The sequence below is a fragment of the Aplidium turbinatum genome, chromosome 4, assembly GCF_918807975.1.
Source record: "Aplidium turbinatum chromosome 4, kaAplTurb1.1, whole genome shotgun sequence".
NCBI classification, from domain to species: Eukaryota; Metazoa; Chordata; class Ascidiacea; order Aplousobranchia; family Polyclinidae; genus Aplidium; species Aplidium turbinatum.
Window position 1 is genome coordinate 7,936,427 of NC_137475.1, and position 19,865 is coordinate 7,956,291.

Below are 19,865 nucleotides of genomic sequence, written 5' to 3' on the forward strand. Positions count from 1 at the left end.
TCAATTCTGACCGGAAAATAACATGTAGGGCCATGGGTGTTCTCATCTTTTGATAGTCATGGAGATAAAGTAAATGAGAGAAACATCATACAAAATTACTAGTGAAGACTGTGAAATTTACTGGTGGTGTGGTATGTGTTTAACTTGAAGTTACTTGTAATGAAGTAATTCTTGGTTGTTGAGTTGAAACACCACCACCGTTTATAGGCTTAAGAAATTAGCAGCATCCGTGTTCTTACTTACTTCGATGTCTGTCAACAGCCTACCCTTAAGCACATACCAACAAAGCTTCCTCTGTTTTTATTAAAATGGTTAGTCACAACGACCAACAATCGATGACGACTCTATTTCTTAACTTCCGTTACGTTAAGAGCCCCGTTTCTATTCAGCTTGAACGGTAGCTCAATATAGCCTAGCCCAGACAACGCCTGAGACAGGAAAAGGTAAACGGTAAGCCTACCTTTGCACTTTGCAGCACAAACTGTGTGATGAAGAAAGGTGACAGAGTAGCCTGTTAGAGGCTTATCTTTTGGAAAAAAGAAAGCTAGTTAATCATCCAACAATTAATAGCACGCTGGTACGGTAGGCACGGTTAAGTTCTACTTACAATCGAGAGCCAGGTCTTATTAGGTCAACTTGTTGCAACTGAATTTGCTAGACTACCACCTGACAAAAGATGAGCGAGATTATTTGAGTAAGCTACGATAATTAAAATAATACTGTTACCTAATCTGTGATTGGCTACAATATATCGTGGAACATGAGTCAGTTTGTGTTGTTTTACAACCTGAAAATTGAGGTATAACAAACAAAAATAATATGCAAAAAAAAAAGAAGCACAATATACACAATCATTTGTAGTTTTGACGAATCACGTGACTAATACGTCAATTAAAAAAGCCTGTTAATCCGCTCTTGGTCAGTTGGTGTGATATTGTAGCTGCGTTGCACTAAAGCTCATTGTCAAAACGTTGAGAAAACAACTGACACGTAGTCACGTACTCATTACGAAGTACATGAAAATGACACTTTTCATTATAAAAGTGCTACCGTGTTTATTCAGGAAGCAAATAATTAAGCCAGCCAGACACGTACCAATCAGAGAATACTACATCGAAGGCACTCAAAATTCATGCAAAGTGAAATCATCAGTAACTAAAATTTAATGGCTGAGGATAGAGGAATGGTGTGTTGGGTGGATAATTATTCAACCAGCATTTTGCTTTTTACTTCGTTTCAACCTCGTGAGAAGTAGGACGATGTAGCAAAGGCAATTTTTATTTGTTGGCTTGCTTATGGTGAGCTTAAGACCTATAACTTTATACAACGTAATAATCAACCGCAAGCTTAATACTCTATGTAACTTATGATCTGAGGTTTACATTTTTTTTAAACTTTTTTTCTCGTGGGGCCCAATTTGAGTTCGGATCTTGAAACTACGCCCCATTCTTAGTTTTGAGTGTAGGTTACGACATATCCGGTAGCTACATATAGTATTATAAGTTATAAAACACCTACTGCTGCAGATTACACAAGCTAACACATCACTAAAATAAAATACGAAAGAAAATTTTACAGAAGTGCACTAAACAATATTTGAAAAAAAAACCTGTTGGTTAAAATAATGGTCTGAATAAGGAGCAGCTTTGTGAAATGTTTGTGGTTATGGATTGACTAACTGCGTGTCGACAGTTAAACCATTCTCTCCTTTTTTTAAAACTACAAGCGTTAAAAATTTAATTGTTTTCTGGCGGACTTTCTCAATATTAACATTTTATAACGTTGAAAAAGGATCTGTATTTGTGTTTGAGCATAGGCAAACAAAACTAAGCGATTCAATGGCATCTATCATGATACAAAAATTAGCGATTGTTCTGCGATATACGTACATCTGTTGGCTGGTTTTGTTTGCGGTTTAATGCAAATCTGGTACATCTAACAAACTTGTATTGTTTTTTTTTTGTAGTTATTATACATTTAGAAAAATGTCTAAAGCAGAAATTGAGAGCTGTGGTAAAAAGGAAGGTCTTCAAATATGGAGAATTGAAAAGATGGAATTGAAACCAGTTCCCAAAGCGGAATATGGTAATTTCTTCATCGGCGACTCCTATATATTGTTGAGAACCCATCAGGCTAAAGGCAAGTTTAAATGTAGGCTACACTTTCATGTAAATTATAAGACTGTCAATGCCACTAACAAATACTAACATACCTTTGTTTCGATGATTTATATCTAGCTGATGAAGACCTGAATTAAATGGCCAGTACGGCAAATAAGCCATCCGTCGTGTCCAAGAGGTACTTTTGGACCCAAGTCCAAGATGAAAAAGGGTCCAAAAATATGAAAAAAATACCACTTTATTCTTTTTCCATAGGGAATTTCCGTCAAATCCATTTTATTTTGAAAGCATTTTCCTCTTTTTGAAGAAAACTATTTCTTCTTTCAACGGTTTTTCACTCCTACTTACGTTTTTGAAGAAATGCTCTTTTAGCGGTGTATTGTTTAAGGTTTAGTACCGTACAATAAGTATCTTGTTAAAACAAAGCAGTTTGTTGTTGAAATGTATCTAACCACGACCCTTTCGAACGGCAGACAAACGCTCTTGTTACTTTAACCACGCAGCAGACGTGGTTGCTTACTGGGCTACGTAGTCATTTTCTTTGTACTCTAGGAGGACAGTTGAGTTGGGTCCTTCATTTCTGGTTGGGAAATGATTCATCTCAGGACGAACGGGGAGCGGCGGCAATCCTCACCACTCAAATCGATGATCACTTTGGAGGAGCTCCTGTACAAAACCGTGAAATCCAAAACGAAGAATCCGCTACTTTTATGGGATATTTCAAAGGGAAAGTTAAATACAAAGTAAGCCTATTTTGTGTTAGGTACGGTACTTCCAAGCAGAGTATCTTACACTCCGAGACCGTGAACAAGCGCACATGTAATTGAAGTTGACTCAAGAAAGTGGCCATTGGTAGATCAAGAAAGATCAGACGTTTCAATTGCATTTAATGCACTAGCTTTGTAACATTCCAAGTTTATGTTATGTAAGGAAGTCATTTGATTATAAACGTTATAAAAGCCATAATTTGCATAAGGTCACGAAACTGCGGTACTTATTTGGTTGTTAAGCTGTTCAGCAAGCAAAGGCTAGTTTTAAGCTATCCTTAGTGAGCTAGTTGTAGGATATCTTCACAAAAACCTTTCTTTCTACTCATAATTTACAAACTTATTAAGTTGAATTTGAAAGCAAAGCGTACATTTAGTCATTTTAGATTTAGTTATTTTGGGTATTCATCGATTGAGATAAAGCGGTACTTTTGAGATTCTAGTAAATGCTGTTCGTACTGGTCACAATTATTGATTGACAGAGTAGGCAAATATTTACACCATTATCACGTATTATCCAAAGGGTAGGAATTTGTTTGATGTTCAACACAACATTTCTTTTTGTACAAGTTGTTCTTTCCACTAAGATGTTGAAGTGAAAAATATACTGTAACGAATCTTTTGATACGTTTTTGGCAACTATTTTTCAGATACCTATAGATAAGATAACCAAAGTTTCGTCCAAAGTAAAGTTAAAGCTTGCGTTCCCATTTTTAGATGTCCAAAACACAAATGAAACAAAGTCAATACTTTGTAGCGCAACTAAAGTAAACAATCTTAAAATATTCTGTTTTATGGACAACTCTTGCCATATCTAGATTTCAGCTGATAATTTCGATAACTGGGCAGCAGAGCTCAGAATGCAAATACTGAACTCACGGCTTACCAAGTCTGATTTCATAACCAACAGTATTTAAATGTAATTGCGTTTGCAACTGTATTTAATCACTAATAATGAAAGCAGGGCTTCTAGTTTCAGATATGTGTATACATCACTGTGGGTTGACCAAACACTGTGTTGACAAAACTCTGTGTTAAGTAAAACGCTGAATTTGCACGTTTATTTTGCAGAAAGGTGGCGTTGCGTCAGGTTTCAAGCACGCAAGGACCAACATCAGTGACGTTAAACGTCTTCTTCACGTAAAGGGACGCAGAACGGTTCGAGCGACAGAGGTTGACATGGCCTGGAAGTCATTTAATCAAGGAGACATTTTCATTGTGGAAGTTGAAAATGTAAATATCCGCTATATGCAGCCAATGTCAATCTAGATTAATTTAATTTATGGAAAAGAAGTTTTCATGAATGGAGATTTAAAAAAATGGCGCCTGGTACTTTACGTAGACTTGGATCAGACTTTTTGAGAGGTTGCAAATTTGCTTTGATGTACGTTACCGCATTTAAGTGTAAACGACCGTTTGCTTTAGGATATCTTCCAATGGAATGGCAGCAAGAGCAACAGATACGAACGATTAAAAGCGTGTGAGCTGGTTAATTCCATCAAGAATGAGGAAAAAGGCGGAAAGGGAATAATCACCATCATCGACGAAGGTCAATCCGTTCCGGAAAAGATGACTAAAGTAAATAAATTTTATTGTTTACAAAACAAAACTCAAGATACCAGGCAACGCGATGTCTGACTCCAATGGGCTAAGCGGTAGAAGGGTTATCAAAGCTTATCAAAAGTTTAGAAGTCGATATTTGTAAGCGTAAGAAGTCGATTTTCCTTATTTCACCTTTGCAGCACTGCAGTAGGTTTTAAAGAAAATACTACATGGATAAGATAGCTGTTTTTGTTTTTTTGTATGATGGTATCTTTGTTGTCCTTAGTTTGGTTTTTACTCAGTTACCGGGACGCCTTGCAAGGAAGAAAATAGTGTCTCCCGACAGCAACTTTATCTGGTCCTGATTTTCCCAGATTGGGTACGAATCTGACCAGATCCTTACCAGATCTGGGCCAGATAGAGTGGCTGTCTGGGATATTCTTAACTGCAAGCGCATAAATTCGGTAGTAGAAAAATGATGCAGGAATGCAATGGGCCGCGGTAGATTCCGAAATTCTTTGGTGTGTCACAGACCAAAAAAGTTTGAAAATCGCTGTTTTAGACTATTCTAACCACTTCCATGCGGATAGCGTCAAATGACGCGTGATTTTTCCGTGCCAATCTTACGGGGAACGTCAAATGACGCAAATTTTTCGTGGTTTGACATCGGATAGCGCTTATCGACGCTCATTGCTAGCTCATTGCTAGCAGCTGAAAGGGGAATCACCTATTGGTTCTATTATCTTCAGGCAATGGTTTCAGCTGTAATAAATCAATGCTATAGCGGAATTTTGTTTGTCAGAAAGTTGCCTATGACGCAAGCTTTCTGAGCTACTGTTCATTCCAGTTCAGTTCGATTTGTTTTTCTGTTTCAGCATGAGCGAATTGAAGGTATTCCAGTGGTTGCTTTAGCTGTAAGAGGTGGCAACGCGAATTTTCTTTTGTTGTAAAACGGAAGTATTTTTCCACTGATCTTTTCGTAATGCTTGCGATTTTTCAGGCAGATATTTGCAGTTTTAGTACCGGTACAGACATTCAAAGAACATTTCAGATGACAAGCTTTGTATTTTATGTGTTTTTGTTTCTTGTCTTTCAGTGATATATATAAGCTTTACATAATACGTTATTGATTTGAAAAATGGCTGCGAGAAGATTGTCTACGGTTGATGCTGAAGTTGGTCTTCAACAAATTCTTGGCTCTGCATCGTCTGGTGAGTCCGGTTCCGAAGATGGAGATGTTGCTGAATTGGAAGATTTAATCGACACATTCTCCCTGAACTCAAGCGACAGCGAAAGTGATGAGGATCAAACTGATGAAGATCAAACTCCTTCCAGGTCACCAAGTCAAAGTGTGGCACAAAATTTGACTTGGAATTGGACCCAAAATGAGCTTGATCCCCAAATTTTTCCTTTTGTGGGCACTAGTGGCATTCTAGTGGACCTAGATGAAACAACCTCGCCCCTGGACATTTTTCAACGTTTTGTGACTTCCGAAACGCTTGGAAACATTGAAAGAGAGACGAATTTGTATGCCACACAGCATCCTGAAGCCACCAGTTCACGACGACATGACACGCCTTTCTACGCCACCACAGCAGAAGAGCTGAAAGTTTTTTTAGCTACTTCAATCATGATGGGAGTGGTGAGTCTGCCAGAAATGCAGATGTACCGGAGCACGAATGGCATGCTCGATGTGCCATTATTCAAGAAAACCATGCCGAGGGATAGGTTCATCAAGATCATGCGAAACCTCCATTTCCACAACAATGATCTTGATGCTGGAACCGATCGTCTCTTCAAAATAAGACCTCTGCTGGATGAATTTCTCCACAACTTTCAGGAAGTTTATTGTCCACAGAAGCACATCTCTGTGGATGAATCTATGCTGAAGTTTCATGGAAGGCTAAAGTTCAAGCAATACAATCCTTCAAAGAGGGCACGGTTTGGACTAAAACTGTACCGACTGTGTGAATCAAGTGGGGGTATGTGTGGATACACCTGGAACTTCAAATTATACAGTGGCCAGGATCGAGACAGTGCTGTACCAGCAAGTACAAAAGTGGTCATGGATTTATGCCATGATTTACTTGGAAAAGGTTATTACCTTTATATCGACAACTGGTACAGCAGTCCACAGTTATTTTGCACATTGCTGCAAAACAAAACCCACACAGTTGGTACAGTTCGGCTGAACCGGAAGCACATGCCAACCAATCTTCCGGGAAAAAAATTAAAAAGAGGGGAGCACGTGTTCAAGACGGCAAATGGTGTGATGGCAATGGTGTGGAAGGACAAAAAGGACGTCAAAATGCTCTCTACATGGCATTCATCAGAGCTATGTCCAACAGGTAAAACCAGCATCAATGGAGATCCCATCGTAAAACCCACTTGTGTGATTTCTTACAATCAATGGATGGGGGGAGTTGATCGTTCAGATCAGCTTTCAGCAACCTGCCGCTCTGTAAGAAAGCACACAAAGTGGTACAAGAAGTTGTTTTTTTACATGGTGGACATAGCATTGGTGAATTCATTTCTGCTATTCAAAAAGCTCCATCAAGAGCACCGACGATTGACTTTGCCTAACTTCAAAGTCATGCTAGCTCGTGAGATGCTGGAATCAGCAGAAATTGCAGAGTATCCAAGAGCTGGCCGAAAACGATCTTTTCCCACCCCTGACCGTCTCAGAGCTAAAGATGGACATTTTTTGGAGTTCAACCCGCCTACACAGTCTAATAAAAATTATAAACGGTGTATTGTATGCGCAAAAAAAGGTCAGAGAAGAGAAGTGAGGTTTCGATGTGACAAGTGCGATGTACCGCTTTGCCCTGTACCATGCTTCAAAAACTACCACACCAAAATCAATTATTGATTTCGTTTTCGAAGTTTTCTTTATTTTCTTAAACTGTTCTTTTATTTCGATGTAAAATTGAATGCCAATGTTTGCTTTTATACAAGACACCACTGCTACTTTTACTTTTCAAAGTGTTCTTTTATTTCGATGTAAAATCAAATGTCAATCACTGACAATATTTGCTTTTATACAAGACACCAATGCTGTTTTCATTTTTCAAAGTGTTCTTTTATTTCGATGTAAAATCAAATGTCAATCACTGACAATATTTGCTTTCATATAAGACACCACTGCTGCTTTCATTTTACCAAGTTTTCTTTTATTTCGATGTAAAATTAAATGTCAATCAATGGCAATGTTTGCTTTTATACAAGACAGTACAAAATGCAGAAACGCGAGAAAAAAAAAGAAAAAAATGCCGTTACCGCGTCACGATCGCGGCGCGCTAATACCGATGGGAAGTGGCTAATTAAAATAAACAGAATGATTAAAATCAAAAAACTTTATGTCCCGTTTAACTTATGCTTAGGCTTTGTCGGGGTCGCCAAGCGATATTGGTCCAGAGATTGAAGACAGTGCTGCTGCCTCGCAATCAAGAGGAGCCAAAAAGGCCGCAGAATTGTACCACGTCTCATCTGACACCGGAAAGCTAGTGGTGAAAAAAGTCGCCACTGCGCCCTTCAATCAAGCTGCTTTGCTATCGGGAGATTGCTTTATATTGGACAATGGTGCAAACAGGATCATTTTTGTTTGGAAAGGTAGTTATATTACATTTTATGTAATAAAATTTGGCAATACGTCAGTAAACGTAAAATTTTCAGAAATAATTGTGTTTTGACTCTTCTCGTTCTACAACTGACCTGACGCGATCTTCAAATAAAAAAATACGGATGTGTAATAAATTGAATTACTGATCACATTTTTAATGTTAGGCAGACTGGTTTCAACGAAAGCTATCTTAACCAGGCTTGTGCTTTCGCTTCAGGTAAACAAGCTAGTAAAGATGAAAGAAGTGGGGCCATGAAAAACGCTGAAGAATTCATACAGAGTCATAATTATCCTTCTTCCACCAAGATACAAGTCAGTAGCTGAAACTCTCATTATCTGGTTATGCTTGTCTTAGCAGTAATTGTATAATTAAATCTTCACCATGTCATTGGTGCTGCACGATCGGCAGATATTTTGATGGATTATGACGAAAGGGGGTGATCGAACCAAGATATTGTCTCGTTAATGGAACCATTTAGATTTGATGGTCCGATTAAATTCATTTCTTTTACTGATATTTGTTAGGTTTGCATTGAAGTCACGGTTTCAGTTACTTTCATTTTGTCACCTTTCCTGTTTATTTGTTTTGTGTCTTCGCTTTTACTGTTTCCTTGTGTTTGTATTTGTATTCCGATAATAATTAAACTGACTGTGGTATCAATTTGCTAATAATTCTTAAATAATGTTTTCAGAGTTGCTCTGGAAAAAAGAAAAGCCAGCTTTAACAAACAAAATTGAAATTTATAGGTAATGGCTGAAGGTGCAGAGTCCGTTCTCTTTACGCAATTCTTCAAAGATTGGTCCACGAAAGACCAATCTGTTGGGCTTGGAAAAGTATTCAAATACAACAAGATAGCAAAGATTGACAAGGCAATCTTTATACCTTCTTATCCAAGTTAATTCTTAGTACAGTAGTCCTCGTTTATTAAGCCCACGATAAACAGGCCCGCCCGCTTATTAAACTCAATTTTGTCCAGACTCCAATTATTGAATGTACAACAGTGACAGAGAATCATTCCCCGCTTAATAGGCCCACCAGCTTAAAAAGACAAACACCGTCCGGTCCCAAGCTGGGCCTAGTAATCGAGGACTACTGGATTTAATATTCCAACTGCACTTGGTTTCCTTTTAAACTTCTACTTAGTTGAATCTACAACGACTATGAGGTGTTTTCTGCTTTGTGTGGTCCTGGGTCAATATCGCCCAGATGTTTTATAATTTGTTTTAGTGTAATTAAGTCACACGAGTATTTTTTCTGATGGTATTGACAGGCTATATAAAATACAGCAAATTAATATCATGTAGGAATAGCAAAAGGTCTCTTGACCCAATAATTTAAATAACTGCCTAATAAAGTATTCCAAACTTTAATAATAAGGCTACGCTTTAGCTTAATTTCGCTTAAGTAGTTTCTATAGCACTTCTCACTTCAATAGAAGCACTCTTCATTATTGAAACACAATATACTGTAAGCTCAAGTTTCCTAAGTTAGTGCCACATTACTTTTATGCAACTTTATGTAATCTAATATGTACTGCAGACCAAATTTGATGTTAAGACTCTCTACGAAACACCGAAGTTTGCAGCTCACCAAGGAATGGTCGATGACGGTTCCGGAAAGGTATTTTGTTATTGGCTATTCAGAACTTTGAAAAGAAAGCTAAAAAAATACGTTCCTCACCCTCCATACAATGTGACTTTTTCCCACGTCCTTTCCGCCGTAGACTAGGCCTCCAACGTCACATCCGGCATCACCCTCCAACGTCACATCCGACATCACCCTCCAACGTCACATCCGATTTGAAGAGAAAACCAATGCTCAGAATCGAGTTGAAGCCCACGACGACGACGACGATTTAGAACTTTATTGTAGGGGTTTCCAGCTATTCATCTAAAGTTTATTTCCGTGATGTCAAGTAGTGATGAAGTCCAATGCTATTTTACAAATTATCAATTTAGAACATTTTGGTACTAACTGATTAATTACTAGGAAGTTATCACCAAGATAATATCTTGGCATGTAACCAATTGGGCTTGCTCGCACGTATAGTATCTAAACTATCACATTCACACGCATGCAAACTTTGATAATTATGTCTCAACACAGACACCTTTTATCCCACTTGAAGAGCTGAATGTCTGAACTCTGAACATTCTTCAATCTATGCCGGCAGTAATTCACATTATTCTATGTTAAGGCAGTAAACCGATAAACAATAACTTTAGTAAGCGTCATTATACTCGATTGATACGTTTAAAGTGTTTTAGCCAAAATGTTGTGAATTTTTTGCAATATTTTATGCGCAACTTGCACAACAGAATTTTTTGCTATACTGTATTTACATGAGTAAAGATTGATGCTCAAAAGTAATATTTGATCAATATTTGAATTATTTTTCAGGTCGAAGTTTGGAGAGTGGAAGGAAACAAAATGGTGCCGTTGAAAAAAGAGGACTATGGTAAATTTTTTGCTGGAGACTGCTATCTCATCCTTTACACGTACAGACCACGGACACGCGAAGAATACATCATTTATTATTGGCAGGGATTGGAATCTACTAAAGATGAGGTGAAAACAAATATACAAAAAGGATATTAAAGTGTTTGACCTTTGTCAGCTGTTGTGATATTTTCGGTTTATGTGTACTGTCATGGAGCAATTTTGCATATTTAGAATTATTGCATCTATTTCAGCATTATCTATGTCTACACTAGTGCACTGCGTCGACACAAACAATGTGTAGCGTATATGGATCATACTGTTCTCTGTAACGGTGCATTGTACTGTATGAAATACCGGAAATACCTACCACCGACCTGCTAACCCTCTATGTTGTTTTGTTTGTGCAATAGCTTACACTTTATTTTTAATCTTTTAATGCATAATGCTGCTTTGTACTTTACTAAGCCTGTGATTGTATTGTTAATACGAGGGTAATTGATATTCTCTACTTAGTTGTTTATAACAATCTGTCAGGAAATCCTTTAGAAACTTTTTGAAAGAAACGCTTTCAGTCTTCATTTTTCTGCAGATTGCAGCTTCTGCTTTCTTTGCTACAGAACTGGATGACAAATACGGTCAGCGCCCTGTCCAAGTCCGAGTTGTTCAAGTAAGTCGTACTATTATCATCATCCTGTCTTCTCTGCATTCCCGTCCACTTACTTAAATTTCTAATCGTAAGTCGAGATACGACATTCAATTTTAGTTTGCTCTGGCTAGTGGGGATGGCTGATTCTTTCCCATGCACCGATTGTCTTCATTTCATTTTTTTCCATTTCATTCTGTTATTGGCATCCTCCTTCTTCAGCCTGACCTTGTTTGGCTCATTTTTTGTATCTTCTTTTTTGGCCTCCTATTTCCTCCTCCCATCCGTCTTTAAATATCCCTATACGTTATTCGCTCCGAGGATGCATATTTTCATGTTGTTGAAACGTCAGTGAACCATTAAAACAACTGTCAGTTTCTTACTAATTCAGCCGATACGCACTGCAGTCACTTCTCGCAAAGTAAATATCCCTAAAATAAGATATAAAGATAATAAACATCCAAACTTTCCAATAGACATAAAATAAACGGTGAGCTGTTTTACTCTGGCTGTTGCTGAAAGTCGTAATAAGGTTTTTTCAAAGAGTCCCTTTAAACTATCGGCACGATTAAAACTGTAAGGTTCTACCACCTTTTCATATACATTAGTGTGGTGATATACTATACTAAGGCGTTGAGAGGATAGTTTGGGCCCAGTACCAATGAGATCTTCGGCCCCCAATTAAGGCACTTCTAAAAAAACGCATTATTTCTAACTACTACAAGGTAGTTTCTTCAAGTTCTTAGGCTGCTTGGAAAGATTACTGCCCCCTAAAAGCATCCCGAATCCGGAACCAAAATATCCCCTGGACCCTCCCTGTCAACGCTTCTGCACTATACAATATATTATACCGTATGTACTGTAGGCTATACGGTAGAGTTGAGCATGGAGTGGAGTGGATTTGGAGTTTGGTTCAGCAAATTTGTATTTCAGTGTAATCCAATTAATCCAGTAGGCTATATGCCAGTTATGTTTGTAAATAAAAAAAAAATAGTCCCCACGATTTTCGACTTTGCGGTGATAAGCTTACTTATACAGGGCCGTTGAGAGGATATTTTGGGCCGGTACCAATCAGATCTTGGGGGCCCAAACCAACACACTTTTGAAAAAAGCGCACAATATCCAAAGAATACGAGGTGATTTTTTCAAGCTCCGGGGCTCCTTGAAAAGATTACTGCCCCCTAAAAGCATTCCAGGCCCGGGTTCCAAAGTACCCCCTGGACCCCCCTGGCAACGTTACTGTGCTTATAAGTGTGCGCTATCAAGAACATTTACGTGCCACTGAAGTTCAGTTTGGATTTGCACTCCCGATCTATTTCGCGTTATACGCATTGGCTAGTATCACTAACTCATAAGTTGATTTTGGAGTGGATTCGGAGTGTACTGTAAAACAATGAAATTTTTCGGAGTCGGATTGGAGTGAGGCTGGCTTTATGGAGAAGGAGCGGAGTTTCAAAAATCACACTCCGCTCTATCACTAAGATACGGCTCGGCTCGTAGTCCTAACTTTTTTAATCGAACATCTGAATCAAAACTGATCTAATAAGAATTATTTTATTCTGAAACATACCAAGACAACAAAACCTGTCACTTTTCAAAATCGTCTGCAGACGTTGCATTAATGTAAAAATGACGGGTTTTGCTGTTTGGGTAGTCACTGACGCGGTTGCATCGTATCTTTGTTTTAACTTTAATACGCTTTAGGGCAAAGAACCAAAGCATATGCTAAATATATTCGACCACCCCATCATTATAACCTCGGGAGGATATTCAAAGGCAGCCGGAAAAGACGTCGGTGTTTCAAGTACAGCTCTTTATCAGGTACACGTGGCCGAATAAATGAATGTCAATGAGCATCGATGTTACGTTGTAAGGCAGAGAAACATTAAAGATATAACTTACAGTATAATCATTATTTTCACAGATAAATTGCAGCTGTTAATTGGGGTTAAACTAGGACAATAACTGCTTGCTTACACGCTTTGCTCGAGCTATCTTGTTACACTGCAATTAAGCGGAATTGCTTGTGTATTTAATAAGACACAAAGACATGATTGCGATGAGTTTTCTTTCAATTGTTAGCTTCCGTGTATAGTGTGTACAATCAGTCAATAGCCTCGAGGTGAAGCTTTAATTCTAGGCAATTTGCCTTCAAACAAACTGCTTTATTTATGTTTTTCTTCTGAATCTTAATTCCTGCATGGTATGGTCTATTCGGTTATTGCACAAGCATGCTTTAAAACTAAACCTCGCTTTGCTGTATTTAATTATTACACAAAAGGTTGTTATACAAAGGGTTAAAAATGTCACTGATGAAATGTCATAAAAAGATGTTTATAAAGATCATAAAACTCTTAAAGGACGAGAGCTACTTTTTCAAGGAGGCAGTATTGGTGGAAGCAACAGCGAAGAATAAGGGAACTATTGACTTAAATGTCAGTTTTTCTTTTCAGATAAGATCGACGGCTGCTGGAGGTACGAAACTTATCCAAGTGGACACTTCATCCAGCATGCTGAATTCCAATGATGTCTTTTTGCTTAAAAACGGAGCTAAAGGATTTATATGGATTGGGTTAGGATCCAATGATGACGAAGTGGATGCAGCCAAATTCGGAGCAAGTACGTTGATATTACGCTAAAAATAACAAGACTATAGCATGCCAACCTAGAAAATGTGTCATATTGTTTTAGGGGTAAATCAATACATTTGACGTACTGCAGACTGTGGAAAAGAGCACAAATGTACAATAACGTCGCCTGAGACATACCCTAAGTATTTAGCTTTATGTTAACTTATTACGTGCTCGGTGCTAGCATAAGTTTTAATACTTTATTATCACCATGGGGTACTTCAAAATCAATAAGAAACTATGCTAAAGTGGTGTGTCAAGGGAAAATTTTTCGCAGAAAGTAGGGTTACTTAAAAGTTGTCTATGCCAGTTGAAACGAAGCTGATTTTCGTTTCTTTTGCAAAGAGTCGATTGCACGAGACTATAATATACAGTTATGTTGCAAACCTGCAATGCATTGCACTTGGCTGTAAACATACAAAAACTTTCATGCAGTCATGCATCGTTAATTGTAACGATCTTTTGCAATGCCACTATGTCTCACTAAGTTTAAAGTTATTGTTTAGAGAGTCTTGGAGTAACTTCTGTCACCAACCTCAAGGAAGGGGCAGAAAGTGAAGAGTTTTGGAAGATTCTTGGAGGCAAGAAAGAATACGCATCGTGCCCTCGGTTGTTGGAGGACTTTGATAAGAATCCACCGAAATTGTTTGCTATATCTAATGCTAAGGGTAAGAAAGTTATTCTTGTTCAAAGCATAAAGTTGAATTTAAAGCTTATGTCGAGAGGCTCATTTTTATTTAAATGTTATATTGTTCTAAATAGTAGGCTACATAAGAATAAAAGATGCAAATCTATCTTTAAAGTACCAGAGCGGAAGGGCATGTAATTTCGTCTCTGTAAATTACGCCACTGCTTGTGGATTATGCTGGTAAAGTTTGTGCTGCGTATTGTGATGGTTTAGTACAGGGGTCACCAAACTTTTTTGAGGGCCGGATTGCTGCGAGATCAACAGCTGCGGGCCGGATGCAAATTGCGAAAAGACACACAACTATTTAGAATCTCTATTGACTTGAATTGAGCACAATAAATAACAAAGCCAGCGGTGGAATAGCAAAGTTGTGATGAAAATCGAATGGTTGCTGGAAAAATTATCCCCTGCTGTGATACACTACAGGGCATCGTGCTCTTAAAAAACATTACACGTTTCCAAATTTAGCCTAGGCTGTCTCCATTTGTGGTGGCCTAATGATAAACAGCAACGTCAGTCTTTTACAAAAAGTTTGGTAACTTTTTTCCTCAACAGTTGTAGTGCAGCTGTTATCTCTTCAGCACGTATAGCGGCCAGTTGAAATCAGTTCGCGGGCCGATTCCGGCCCGCGGGCCGTAGTTTGGTGACCCCTGGTTTAGTAGTAATATTCTTTGAAGCTATTGAGCATGTAGTAGCTGTTTTTCTGTACTGAATAAATTTACAACTTTTTTATTAGAACCACTCACTTTAAAAAACCACTCACTGACTTCAACACCATTCGTCATAGCACATGACTAGGGAACTGTGTTCCGAAAGCTAGTGTAATTTGATATTGCCAAAAAGAACCCGTTGAATCTACACTGTGAAGTTTTTTTTATTAGAACTTAAATTATTCTATCGCCAAATTAAAAAAAAAATGACAGATTACGTTTTGCAAATTCACTAGGCAACTAAGCAATATCAATGTACTGTATTTGCTTAGATTTTTAAAGTGTATCAAACTGAAGTGTTTTCTTTTAAAGTGATTTTTTTTATTGTGGTACTCTGTGGCTACAAACTACCTTAATCAGCAATGTTTGAGCTCAGAAATTAAGAAAGTTAAATATTTGTGCAGATTTAGTCTTTGGGAGTGTTTCTGTTTGTAAAGAAATTAACAAGGTCGGCTACATTTTATCAGAAAATGGTCAAAAAGTTTGGTAACTTTTTTCCTCAACAGTTGTAGTGCAGCTGTTATCTCTTCAGCACGTAGCGGCCAGTTGAAATCAGTTCGTGGGCCGATTCCGGCCCGCGGGCCGTAGTTTGGTGACTCCTGGTTTAGTAGTAATATTCTTTGAAGCTATTGAGCATGTAGTAACTGTTTTTCTGTACTGAATAAATTTACAACTTTTTTATTAGAAATTAAACTATTCTATCGCCAAATTAAAAAAAAATGACAGATTACGTTTTGCAAATTCACTAGGCAACTAAGCAATATCAATGTACTGTATTTGCTCAGATTTTTAAAGTGTATCAAACTGAAGTGTTTTCTTTTAAAGTGATTTTTTTTATTGTGGTACTCTGTGGCTATAAACTAGCCTACCTTAATCAGCAATGTTTGAGCTCAGAAATTAAGAAAGTTAAATATTTGTGCAGATTTAGTCTTTGGGAGTGTTTCTGTTTGTAAAGAAATTAACAAGGTCGGCTACATTTTATCAGAAAATGGTCAGCGGTCAGCTCCTTTTTACGTTGTCTTTAATCTTGCTGAAAAATCCATTCAACTTCTCATTAAGAAATGACGACGGACCGATACAGAAATCGAACCCGAGTCTCCGGATTAGAAAGCGTGTGCGTTATCAAATACCCAATACCATCTTTGATGACAACATGATTATATTCCTTATGGTAATCCCAGGTAATGTCACAATCGAGGAAATTCCTGGAGAATTCACGCAAAGTGATCTCGAACCAGATGATGTGATGATGTTGGATGCTTGGGATCAAGTGTTAATTTGGATTGGGAACGGAGCAAATGCAGAGGAAAGAAAGGCAGCTCCAGAGTAAGATACCGTCATAATCTTCAATACTAATTGGTAACTGTGTTTGTTCGACATAAACTACAGAATGTCACGTTTTCTTTCTCAATCTCCAATCTATAGCGTTGGCACAGTTGGGTGAATTCCACCCCTGTTTAGGAAAAAAAAACTTGTAAGCTTAGGCCTATATGATTTTTCAATAATTTTATTTAAAGGGTGATTTTGCTTATGATTTTTTTGTATTTGTACCTATTTTGGTGACGTTCTACAAAAAGACTAAAAATACCTACACAGCTGGAGTAAATTCAGAGATTGGAATGTATGCATTTATCAAAAATTACTTTATCGACTTTATGAACAAAAACGGCAGGATTAAGCAGAGCTACATTAGTAAGTCTTTGGATGTGCGCTTAAGAAGCACAGTTTAAGGATAGCTCTCCAATCAGTGACCTCAACTGGATGGAATAAACAAAATTTCAACAGGTTTTGAACCACTGACGCAGGATCGGTAATCGAGATTAACTCTGTGAAGTTGTCGCATTTTGTTGTATTGATGTCTTTTAATTATTCCATCCACTGCACCAGGTACCGCTGAATGGAGGGCAGTTCTGAAATAAGTGGCTTGAGCCCACACCACTGGAACTGAATCAGCGCTGTTTGATTTTGCTTGTTTCTTTATGCACATGGGGCATTAACCAATTAGGCCTATCGCAGCCATCCGAGTTTACGTTTCGCGTCAAAATACCATACGAAAATGGTTGTTTGAAAGGCTTAGTCAAATTTAACTTTCTGCGCTTTTGGCTTTTTTTTCTATTTAGAATATAATTGTTTTGACTTCGTACTCAAATTATAACTATAACTAATAACTATAATTGTAACTATAACTATAATTGTTTTGACTCAAATTATAATTATAATTGCAGTAAAGAGCCACATTTTAAAACTAGTTTTATTGACACCATTCTAAGCTTAAAAAATTTATCAATCAACCACATTTGTTTGAATCTTAGTTGTTTTTTGTCTTAATGAAAAGTTTTGTATCATTTTTTTTTTAATTTTTAACCTCGATTTTCACGTCAAATACTACTTTGTTCACAGACTTGCTAAAGAATATATTGCTAAAGATCCGAGAGGAAGAGATCCGGATGCTCCATTGATCCGAGTAAAGATGGATTCGGAGCCGGTTACCTTTACTGGGTTCTTTCCCTCTTGGGATGTAAACTTCTTCAAGGGCAGAAAAGGTTATGAAGACAGAATGAAGAGCCTTTATGCATAAGATGGAACCTCTTTGTGTATTTGTGGCCCAAAACATTTATCGCAGCTTCGAGTGTATTGCTTTACTTTTTATTGCTTTTATCCGGAGGTATAGCCTACTAACCTTGTACATTTTAGCTTTTAACGTATGTCAACTATGTTCCCGAATAGCTACCGAATTGCACTTTAGGTTTTCCACCACAAAACCTTAGCTTATACATATTAATCAGAAATGTTTAACTTAATATTATTATTCTATAACTCTTTCTATCCCGAATCCTGGTTGGAATGACCAGAACGTCTCATAACGCCCAGATGATGAAACCATGAGGTGAAAAGGGCACCGCATAAGTAAAAAAAGGCACATGACAATGTTTTAGAGGCAAGTAAAAACAACCGCGCTTGCAAAAAAGACCGATCATCTTTTACGATAAATGAAAACGTACGTTTTTACATGATGAAATGTAGGCTACGTGTATAGGGCACTAAAGTCTAGTGCTGAGGGTATCCACAAGGTTTAATCGAATCATGGCTGCATCTATGAAAGCGTACTCTTCAACATCATGAAGCCCTTGAATAGAAGAAAGTTTTAGGGATTTAAAATAAATGCTGTATATTGTGATGCTCACTTGTTTTGTAAAGATTATGAAAGAAATACCTGTCGTATCTTTCAGCTTCATTTTTTTTTTAAATATAAAATCAAGTAATGTTTCTGCATCATGATAATTATTGAAAGTACATAGCCTATGTTCCAAAGCACACGCCTTTTTTGCTTAACTTGGATTTGAGACCAAATATACAGACTATACCGTTTAGTGAAGCTATTGTCTTTACTGACCTGTTTATAAGTTCAAATTCTTAAGATACTTTTAATTGAATTAGTTGTCAAGATTTATGCTTCACGCTCTTCTTTGATGTTGTATGCATTAATTTTTTAATCATTCGATTTGGTGAATATTCAAGATAATGTATCTGTCATGCTCTCACGAGTTTTGGCTTTAATGGCATATTTAATTTGCACAACTGGCATTTCACTTTACAGGGTTGAAATCTGTCATGTTTTTTTTCCTACTTGATTTTATTCAATAGACAGTGCAATACCGCAATGTGGTTGTTTTTTCAAATTGTGGCCTACATCGTGCACGCTGGAAAGTATAAATTAAATCATACCAATCACAATATGAATATGATGATCGGTTTCTGATGAAGCACGTATATACATTAGGCCATTTCAGACAATGCCGACTCAGCACCATTTATCTTCCACGAAATTCAGTGGACTCCTATTTTTTTGGGACCACACCTAAAATGTTTTGCGTCCGTAGCTTATTTCTCAAACTATGCTCCTGCTTAAAAAAGGGGTGTGAAAGCATTAGGTTAGGACCACAAGCTTTTCAACATAGGGGAAATAAAAGTTGTGCTTCCAATATTTTAGCAAGGAACCACCTTTTTCACATTCTTTACGAAAAAATTAATTTACAGACAGATTACAAACCTAATTTGTTTTACAGTTTTCAGACCAAACGTTTTTTTTTGCGTTTAGTGCTTGTGCCAGGGGCGGATGCAGCAATTAGCCTTAAGGGCCGGAGAGAGTGATTTTAACAAAACACAATAATGTTGAAGTCTACATTAATTTTATCCAATCTTGCAAATAAACTGTATATAAATTTTCTTATTTGTATTATAGGGAGGGCAATAGCCCCCCTCTGCATCCGCCACTGGCTCATGCTTCATTGTGTTCCGGCATTTTGTGCTGGCTTATTCATGGTAGGCAACTTATCATGTGCTTTACTCATGGATTTTGAATTCAAAACAATATCTGTCTTTGACTCCACAAAGTGGCACAAACTACCAGGAGTCGACATCGTCTTCAATGCGAAAGGTCATGGTGTTCGGCTAACAAAAATAAAGACGTATTTCTGCTCTGAACACAGGGACTATCTGAACAGAACAGGCCAACATTTTTCTGACAGCAGTCGTGCTTTGCACTGCGCCCATGACAATGACAAACTATCAGACACGCACAATTATTCAGCTTTTATTTTCATCTTTCCAATGATCAATGCATTGTGCTGGCTTCTGTGTTTTCTCTGTTGTTTCGACGAAACGTTGACTTACGAGAGGTAAGATTTTTGAACTTAAAAGTT

General features: G+C 37.5%; 1 protein-coding gene across 1 annotated transcript; it reads left to right on the forward strand.

Moving 5' to 3' along the window:
- The first annotated feature begins 1,970 nt into the window (after positions 1-1,970).
- Positions 1,971-18,899, forward strand: LOC145768183 (scinderin-like). The gene is made up of 15 exons (XM_082579660.1): positions 1,971-2,139; positions 2,673-2,863; positions 3,959-4,120; positions 4,313-4,465; positions 7,810-8,038; positions 8,266-8,360; positions 8,796-8,918; positions 9,589-9,669; positions 10,450-10,617; positions 11,081-11,158; positions 12,839-12,955; positions 13,588-13,753; positions 14,271-14,432; positions 16,344-16,488; positions 17,563-18,899. Exons 1-15 carry the CDS (start codon positions 1,986-1,988, stop codon positions 17,738-17,740), a joined length of 2,202 nt encoding a protein of 733 aa, XP_082435786.1. The 5' UTR covers positions 1,971-1,985; the 3' UTR covers positions 17,741-18,899.
- The last annotated feature ends 966 nt before the right edge of the window (positions 18,900-19,865 follow it).